General features: G+C 36.5%; 1 protein-coding gene across 2 annotated transcripts in view; it reads left to right on the top strand.

Moving 5' to 3' along the window:
* Positions 1-2181: 2181 nt before the first annotated feature.
* Positions 2182-9778, top strand: part of agtrap (angiotensin II receptor-associated protein) — an 11807-nt gene continuing 4210 nt past the window's right edge. Inside the window, exons 1-5 of one of the 2 annotated variants that reach the window (XR_003674110.1) lie at positions 2182-2341; positions 4656-4690; positions 4876-4984; positions 6270-6480; positions 9360-9526. Coding sequence is in view for 1 of the 2 variants with exons in the window: in XM_028447278.1 (XP_028303079.1) it covers positions 2315-2341; positions 4656-4690; positions 4876-4984; positions 6270-6480 (382 nt within the window). In the remaining variant the exon portion in view is untranslated. The remainder of the gene's footprint in view (positions 2342-4655; positions 4691-4875; positions 4985-6269; positions 6481-9359; positions 9527-9778) is intronic. The other variant, XM_028447278.1, reaches the window with a different exon arrangement.

Genomic DNA, 9778 nt, shown 5'->3' on the forward strand with positions numbered 1-9778 from the left:
TCCTAATGATTTTTTCCAGTTCTTCTTTATTTGTATTTTTTCCAAATCCGAGCCTTGAATTCTGTTTCAATATTTGATCAGATCTCATTTTTCTTCCCTGATTAGCTGCTCTGTTTGTGTCTGAATGTTCCTCTTTGATTTATGACCAAAGGATGAAATGAGTTGTGATATTATTTTTAATACCGTGCCGTAGCAGAGTGCACGGGTGAAGCGATGTGTTAAAGTCAACGTGATTGATTACACACACATCTACACTACGTACTCCAGCTCTGCAGCTCTAACTGGACTCTTATGTCTCATTCTTTAATCGTTCTTTACTAGACTTAGAATCTCTAGACAAGTTTCCCTCATAATCGAACAATTTAAATGACTCAGACTCGACACTGTGACGAAACACACCCCCAGTTGAGTTCAGATGTTGTGAAATTAAAATACAACATGAATGAAAACAAGTGGAAAATATTCGACTCTTTCCACCCCTTCCATTGTCCCACCCTGACTCCCTCTTCCCTGTTCCCTTCCCCCTCACCTAGGTGTAACACTGCCCTCTATTTTTATATTCTCCCTTTAATCATGTTTTTCTTACCCTTCCTCAGAGAAGGCTGGTGATGGTCACAATTATGCAATAAAATAAACGTATTTATTTAATTGCAATAATAAAACATGCATAGCTGTCACAAAAACATTGCACTACGTGTCGTGTTGACCTTCGACAGCATGTGCAGACAGAGTGAAGAATCTAAATACAACATAAATAAAAAACAAGTGGTGGAAATTTCACTACATTTCTTAAAAATAAGGAGAAAAAAAATTATAGACAGTGAGAATTTTAGCTGAAAGCAAATTGCGCTAATTGGCCGATATTGTCCAACAACAGCAATGCTATCATTTCAAAACTCTATTTTTATTTTTCAGAAATTTCAGGCAACCCCACATGGGGTCCCAACCCCAAGGTAGAAAACCACTGATTTATTGGCTCCTGAATAGATTTATTTCTATAGTTTTTATCATTTCTGGTCATCTCACACCTGGACCAAAACTGACCCTTTATTTGTTATGACAAGGCAAGGCAAATGTGTTTTTATAACGCATTTCATACACAAGACAGCTGTTATCTCTCTTTCTCTCTCTCAAGTACCCCCTGCAGTGCCATTCCGTAGCCCTAGGGGTACACGTACCCCCATTTCAGAACAACTGTAGTAAACAGTATATACACAGCCACCATTTGCTATGAAAAGAAAAATAAGAACAATCTTCCAAGTGTTTGAAAACAAAGAAAAACCCAAATATTTCACAGTAAGGTGATAATTAAATATTGCTCATATCCTGCATTTGTTGTTTTAAAGGTTGTGGGCCAGAGAGTTTGTAATAATGAGTGAAATACTTTCATTAATCCAAATTAGGGCGACACTGTTGTGTAAAGCAGATGTTCTAAACTGGTGGTTCGGGACCCAAAAGTGGGTCGTGGACCTGTACTGGGTGGGTCGTGGACAGCTGGTCAAAAATAAATAAATACTTATTGTCTCTCATGATGGATTTGTCTTTTATTTTGAAATATCCTTTTTTTGACAGGCATGCTGTGAAAATATATAGATTTATGTTTTAAAAAAATGATTATTTGTGTTCTTTCAACAGCAATTTTTGAAAAACTAAATTTGGTTGAATTCAAAAAAAAAAAAAAGTGAGTCGCAATTTAATGACCCATGCAAAATGTGGGTCCCAGGGTGAGACCAGTTGAGAACCCCTGGTTTAAAGTTGAGTTTATTCAGGCGATAACTTTTCCTTTATAGACAAAGCATGCATGCTGCTTGAAAATAGCACAGAGGAGCTCTGGATCATTCTTCCACTTTTTCTGTTGTTCAGATTCTGCGTACTTGGAGAAAAGAGAGTACTTTTCAGTCTGTGTATGTCAAAAAAACAGTCACTTTGATCTGAAGTGTTCACTCTCAAGTAAAGCGCTGCTCTCTTTGTCACAAGTGCAAGTCTAGGTTCTAGATCCAAGCATTCTAGGAAACCACAAATACTGTAAATCCTCCTCCAACAAATGATACATTTACTGCAAGTTTTTGTCTCTTAAAGTTCATTCTTTGATACTTCAGAGGCAGCCAAGAACCTCAAAGAAGGCTGAGTCACATGGGAAGTGGTCAGGCCGGAGTCACATGGCTTGTGTTTGCAGGTCGAGCTGAGGCGAAGGAGGGGTTTCACAGCAGAAGTTAGAGAGAAACTGCACTTTTCTCCTTCATGAAGCCTTTTTAAACACGTTGAAAACACAGAATCGGACCGAGGGAGCGCTGCTTAGAGCCGACGGGCTGTGATGGAAATCCCAGCCATAAATCTGAAGGTATTCTAAATATTAAAGTGTTGTTTTTTTGCTGTTGTTGGTTTGTTTTCAACAGTAGATGTTGCAACATTAGTAGCGGATGTTCATTTCCTGCACAGGACTTCCTAATTCTTCACCAAAGTTCTAAAACTGTTGAGTAAAGACGTTTGTTAGGGTTTTATTAGATTTGGTTGCTCATGGAGAACAGGCTTAGGGACAGATTAGGGTTGTCTTTTAGGTTTTTGGTTAGAGGTGGGCAACTATGACAACAGGGTGCCACAAACATGTGATAGTATCAGATCCAAGGGCCACATTATCAACATTCATGTCAGCATTTAGAATAAAGAACAATCTGAGCTTTAATACAGGGAAGAACAAAGGGTTTTATGTGTTTTTTGGTGACATTTTGTCATTTTCCTGTCATTGTTTTTATTTAGTTGAGAGTCATTTTGTGTTTTTGGAGTCATTTTTGTGTATATTTGTTGCAATTTCTTTTTCATATTGTATAGTTTTCTCCCAATTTGTGTTTTTTATTGTTTTTGTTATTGTTTGGTGTGTTTTTGCTGTAACCGTGTAGTCGTTTTGTGTATTTTTCTCCAATTTTGTGGGTTTGAGTTTTCTGTACTCATTGTCATTTTATGTTTTTTTACCGCCATTTTTTTATTTTTATGGTTGTTATAAGTCTTTTTTGTGTATTGTGTTGTCTTTTTTGTATATATATTTTTTGTCATTTTGTATAGTTTCCCCAAATGTATAATTTTTTTGTTGTTCATTTTGTCTGTATACCAGTTTTTATTTTATGTGCGTCTTTTTGTGTGTTTTTGTTGTTATTTTTGTGTATAATTGTTGTCGTTTTGTAAAATTCTCTGCCAAATTGTATAGTTTTTCTAATTGTATGGGGGTGTTTCTGTCATTTTGTGTGTTTTTGGAGTTATCTTGTGCATTTTTTGTTTTGTAAAGTGTAGTTTCCTGTAATTGTGCATGTTTTTTGTAAGTCATTTGGTGCGTTTACTTTGGGGGATGCATAAAATATACCTGTCTCATTTAGAATACATATGTCACATATTTATTAATACTAATACTCACAATGACAATAAGAATATTTGTATGCATTACTCCAAACAGGTGAACAGAGATACATCAATGCATAAGTTATTACTACTGTAGCAGTGGATTGCATTTTACTGCAAGTGTTTATACAACTTTATGTCACTGCAGCACTTTAAATTAAATGTGTCTCTAAAGGTTAATATGAGGAAACTGTTACCACTTAAAGCTGCACACAGTATAAACACATTAGATGTGCTGGCTTTAATTTAAGAACATTTATATCTAATATTCTATGGAAAACACAGTGGGTCATCCACGCTTAGATGCTTCTGGTTTTCTTGTTAAAAAATTCATTTTAACAAACACTTTAGATGTCTGTTATCACATGCTTCCTGTTTCACTGGACAAATTAAAGCAAGCTTCTGACCAATTAGCATTGATATGGGCAGGAAGAATGACCTTTTCCTATATGATGCTGATTGTAAAGTTGTGCATGCTGAAATAAACAGCAAGTTTTTGCAGCATTTAGCCACAAAACATGTTTAAAAAAACATATGTGAATTTTTTTATGTTCATTTCAACAAGATTTACAGCAATATTTGCGATTTTTTTTTTTTTTTCTCATAAAAAAATAACGTCAATGTGAAATATAAATGCTGAATCTAAATCTAAATATTAAATCAAAAAATTACATTTAGACATTATTATTAAATCAAAATTGAAATGTTAAATCTAAATATTACATTTAAATGTGAATGTTAAATCTAAATCTAAATGTTAAATGGTATTTGTAAATGTTAAATGGTAATTGTAAATGTTAAATGTTAAATCTAAATGTTATGGGTGAAACTAAATATTAAGCTACTATGCAAATTCACCAAAAGTACCAAAATAAAAGCTCAAAGTTTAGCATTTCGTTTTAGATTTAACATTTATATTTAGATTTAATATTACATTTTTTAGATTTAACATTTAGAAACACAAATTTCACAAATATTGCTGTAAATCTGGTCAAAAGTAACAGTAAAAAAAAAATCACATACATTTTTTAAACTTAGTTTGTTGCTAAATGTTGCAAAAAGTTGGAATTTATTTTAGCATGCGCAACCCTTTACAATCGGCAGCCCATCTTTTCCAAGTATTCAAGTATTCAGTAGTTATCAGAGGGAATCTTTTGATTTTATTGTTTAAATGTTGACTGTAGAGCAATAACTGTTTGTCCGCTGTATATAAGACTGAAAAGCTGACTTTTTTGTCCATATTTGTCTTTTCTCCCACACTGAAGGCCATAGTCCTGGTGCACTGGCTGCTTGCAGTATGGTGAGTGTGTTTTTCTCCACAAACCTGAGGAATTTCTCTCCTCTTTTTGGTGCATGTACACACGCTCACTCGCCCTCTTGATTCAGGCCAAGTCGTCTTCTCCCTCCACCTCCAATACTTGGATGTGAAATCAAACATGGCACCTAAGAGGCTTTTCTAACCCTGTGTCCCCCTCCTTCCCTTAGGGGGTGCATGGCGTGGCTGCCCACATCCTTTGCGTGGGGGAACTTTAGCGTTTTGGCCGTTGGAGTCTGGGCCATTGCACAGAGGGACTCCATTGATGCCGTGCTCATGGTGATAGTTTACCTAATTTACTTTGGTCATGCAAATGTACAATCATGTGACACCAATGGAAGTATGTGTGTGTGTGTGTGTGTGTGTGTGTGTGTGTGTGTGTGTGTGTGTGTGTGTGTGTGTGTGTGATAACCTGTTTTTCTGAGAAATCTGAAACAATCTGATTGGTGAGCAAAGCTTTGAGGGCCTTTCTTTGCAGCAGTGGCTTTTCAGTGCAGCTTGGACTTTTACTTTGAAAGGCATCTGGTGTACCCTTTTGCTATATACAGTATGACTATATAAATATATGTACATGTATGAAATAGGGTTAGGCCATGTCTAACTACTTTAGAATGTCTTCATATTATTGCATTTCTGTTGACTGACCTAATTTACATGCTGAAATTACATTCTCTACTTTAAAAACAAATATGTGAATATGTGCATGAATTGTTTCCGTGCTCATGATTCAGTCTGATTATGATTATTCTGAGTACACATCAATGCTGCCTGTTAACCCACTTAAGCCCTCCTTCTTTATTCCTATGTTTGCTGCCATTCTTTTAAAAAGAAACAGTGTAAAAGGTAATAGTAATAGAAGATAATGAACCAAAAGAATGCAACTTCTTATAACTGCCATAGTAGGCTGTCAAGTCCTGATAACCTCAATAACAGGTGTCCAGAATTGTCCATTTTAAGACGTTTCTATCCCCATTAATTACCATACAGTAGGTCCAAATGTATGAGAAACCAAACCAACCTAACTGAGTCAAATTCCATAAAGATTGGTCATTTACAAACCAAAATATTCAAACCAGTATCCCAATCTTCCATGACATAAAGTCTATTTTTGGTTAAAATTTTGTCAAAATGTGTTAATGGTAGGTAGCCTACTTTTGACGTAACCCTGATAACAGACAGACAAACGAATAAAAGCTGCAAATATTACCTGGCAGAAGTAACAAGGACAATGAAATGACAAAGACAAAACAAAAACGACTTCTAAGAAAACATGATAAAGATCTTCTCCCAATTAATTCACTTCTCTTCATCTTTCTTATTGAATTAAAATCTCCATTCAATCATTTAGGATTTATGTGCAAACCTACTCACAAAGACAAAATAAAGTACACTGATTGCTTTTGACTTCACTGTGACCATTTCACTACGTAATTCCTCTTTTTTCTAGCTGCCACATATCTGTTTTTTTCCATCAATGTACATGCGCTGTATTAAACACTGTACGTTTAAAGCATAAAGTACATTGCCTATCCACTAATAAACTCTTCTCTTCCAACTCTTGCAGTTTTTGATGGGCATGATTGTCACAATACTGACAGATATCGTCCACTTTGGGATCTTTTATCCACTCAACGACTTTGCTGCAGAGAGGAGTCGCGATGTGTTTCGCTTCAGCGCAGGAATGGCCATTTTAAACCTGCTCCTCAAACCCGTCTCATGTTTCTTTGTCTACCAAATGTACCGCGAACGGGGAGGAGACTACAACCTTAACTTTGGTGAGTGATGCAGACCAGAGTCAGTACAGGAGAGTTGTTGTTCTTGTTGTTATGTATATTTCTCTATTGTTATTATTTATTTATTTTTTTGTCCTTATGTGCATATTTCTGTAGTTTTGTAGGTTTTTAACAGTCATTGTCCAGTATACTGGATGAATGAATTTACCTCCTTTTTCTTCATTGGGACAAGGTTTAAAGATTCTGACCCAAAACAGGTTTGGCTAAATTATTGTTACTAAAGTTAGTCTAATCATCAGTGGTCAATCAGTATGTTTCCTGCTGTAACTATCCATTTTTGATATTTCTACCTGATGACACCAAAGTTGAGGACATTAAAGGTCCAGTATTATGCTTTTTTCTCTCACTCAACTCCATTTGTTCTAAGAACCCCAAAAACATAGTATTTGAGGTTTATTCTCCCAAACTCACCTGTTTTCCAGAGTTTTAACCCTCTGAAATGTTAGTTTAATGACGCTTCTAAAAATGAGCTGTTTTGGGGCCTTCATGCATATGCATAAGTGGGCGTGTCTATAGACGCTGAACCCACACAACAGCTTTATCACCATTGCAATTTTCTTTTGCTATGCACACACTCTTGTTATTGTTTTCAGCAAAAAAACTGCACATTACAGTAAAACACATGGGCTATTTAAGCGGTTATTGTGATTGTGAGTCCGACAAAAGCTGCTTCACGGTGTGTGTTTATCACAGCAGCAGCTGTTTTAGCTGCTTCAAACACTCACCGGAGCCGCTACATCACTTTCTGCTCATCCTCACTACTACTTATTACAGGAATAGTCCATTCAAGATGATAGTCCACTGTTTTGTCCAACCTCTGCTTCGCATTGGGTCACAAACACGTCAGATCATCTCAAAGGCAAACGAGGCGCTATAACAGGTACTAAAAATGAAACTGATTGTAACTGCTCCCTGGGCGCTACACCGTAGCTGCCCACTGCTCCTCAGGGAGGGGTTAAATGCAGAGAACACATTGTGTGTATGTAGCTTTATATATATTACAATAAAGTATAATATTCTATATTAAACCACAGTGTTTGTTTTACCTGTGAGGTAGTTTGAGAGGGAGGAGCTCACATTCTTATAGGGTAGGAGGAGCCAGGATTGTCTGGAGGAGGAGTTTCCGCTATGTGACGTCACATGGAGAGAAAAATCCAACTCGCCCGTCTAGAGCTGACTTTTTACACAATGTGGAATAAAAGAAATGTAGCAAAACCATTATAAAGTGAATTTTTCATCAACTGCCCCTTTAAATGTGTTTTGTTTGAATCAGTTCATCTTAAAAGTCTTGCCAAGACATTGTGCTGAACCACTCTCAGATGATTCCAGTGTCAAACCAATTGGTTATAGTCACAAGACACTGGTTATCTTAGCTGCAGTGGAACTGGGAAAATTTTGTTCAGAGGTGTGACGCTTAGTTCCTGTGCTGAAAAACATGTGACCTGCTACGATAGGACAGAATCAGAGAAAAGTTCTCTGAAAAGCAAAGAAATGCATCACTATTATTCTTGGTATTGCTTGCTGCCAGGTTTAAAGTATTTTCTGTGAGAACAAACCACTGATACGTACATGTGGTGGAACACAAGTGTGTGGTTATTCATTCACTGAGATCTTACTCTGCTGAAGGCGTGTAGGCATTGGAAATACCACTGAGCTGTGAAACCTGGAGGACACTTGAATACCTAGCATACCTCACCACTTCAGCCTCATAGACTGAACAAACTGTGGTACATCTTTTATACGTACATTTTTATCCTTGCTTTGGCTTTAAAGCCAAAGATAACCAGTGATGGTGATGATATTCATATTGCATTATGGTTTAAACAAAAATAGTGTGAATATAAAGTGTGTTAATATATACTTAGTTAATGCTGACATGCAACATGCAAGTCAAAGAAACAACAAAAATATGACAAACTGACAGATCATTTAAGTAATATTGTGTGTGTGTGTGCGTGCGTGCATGGGGAAAAGAAGAAAAAAAACACAGAATACATAATTTAAATGTTCTAATAATAATATACTAGGGCATCCATCCATCCATCCATCCATCCATACATCCATCCATCAATTCATCCATTTTCTGACCCCTTGCTCCTTTTTTCAGGGTCACGGGGGTCTGCTCGTGCCTATCTCCAGCTCTCATTGGGCGTAAGGTGGGGGTACACCCTGAATAGTGCACCAGTCCATCTCAGGGCAACACACAACCTACATAACTTATACTCTCAAAGGAGATAAAAACTAACATAATAGCAATAATCAAAAAATAATAATACAGAGAAGAAAAAGGACACAAATAAATACAATAAAGAAATGAAACGAATTAAGAGAAATTATTAAGAAAAAAACTACAGAAAAAAAACGTATGGAAAAAGAATTCAACTACATCTAAGCTACCTACGCCCAAACAAACCAAAGGAGCCTGGCCAACACCCAATGGATATAGGGGGGCCCTCCCACACATACTGCGCTACCCCTCCTTTCCTTATTTTATTTTATTTAACTTGTTTACTTTCCCCTTAATTAATATTGATGAATATTTTTTTTATCTGCAGATTAGGCCTTACACTCACATTACAGGCTAATCCGATGCAAAAAAATACTTGTAAAAATACATGCATAAATTAGCTGTTGTTTTGATGTATTTTTACCATTTTCTGAAGGACTTACATGTTTTCCACATAAAGGCTCAGGATATGATTTACTTAAGTACAGTATATTGATCATTTTTGGTTTCTTCCTGTAATTGCAGGAATCTTTAAACAATGCATTGTGATTTTAAATCATTTTAGACTAGCAGAATTTGTGTTGTTTTTTGTTGTGATTTGATCTCTTGTGTCCTCTGACCTTTGACCTCACAGACTTAGAGACCTCTATGGACAGTCGATGCACCACGGACAGTGCTGACAGTGCCTTTGTTGTCCGCCGCTATTGATTCCCAGCTTCTTCTTCTCCTCCTCCTCCTCCTCCTCCTGTTTTTTTGTCATTTCCCATCTCCATTCATCTTCCCTTCCCATCCACACAGAAAGTAAGATTATCATCCTGCAGCCAGACAAAGACTGTGATCTTGGTCTTTTTTTCTCTGTATTCCTATATATACAATATATACATTCATCTTCCCTCTCCTCTCTACAGCGGGGACATTGTCTGTGCACATCCATTGTTTTGCAGATGTTTTTCATCCAAATTTGCACCCTCAGTATATATATTTTATTCAGATATGAAGTCCCCAGACATCTTATTTGTGCCTGTGTGCTCTGTTTGCAGAGATTCTAGGCAG

The sequence above is a fragment of the Gouania willdenowi genome, chromosome 5 (genome assembly GCF_900634775.1).
Source record: "Gouania willdenowi chromosome 5, fGouWil2.1, whole genome shotgun sequence".
Taxonomy (NCBI): domain Eukaryota; kingdom Metazoa; phylum Chordata; class Actinopteri; order Blenniiformes; family Gobiesocidae; genus Gouania; species Gouania willdenowi.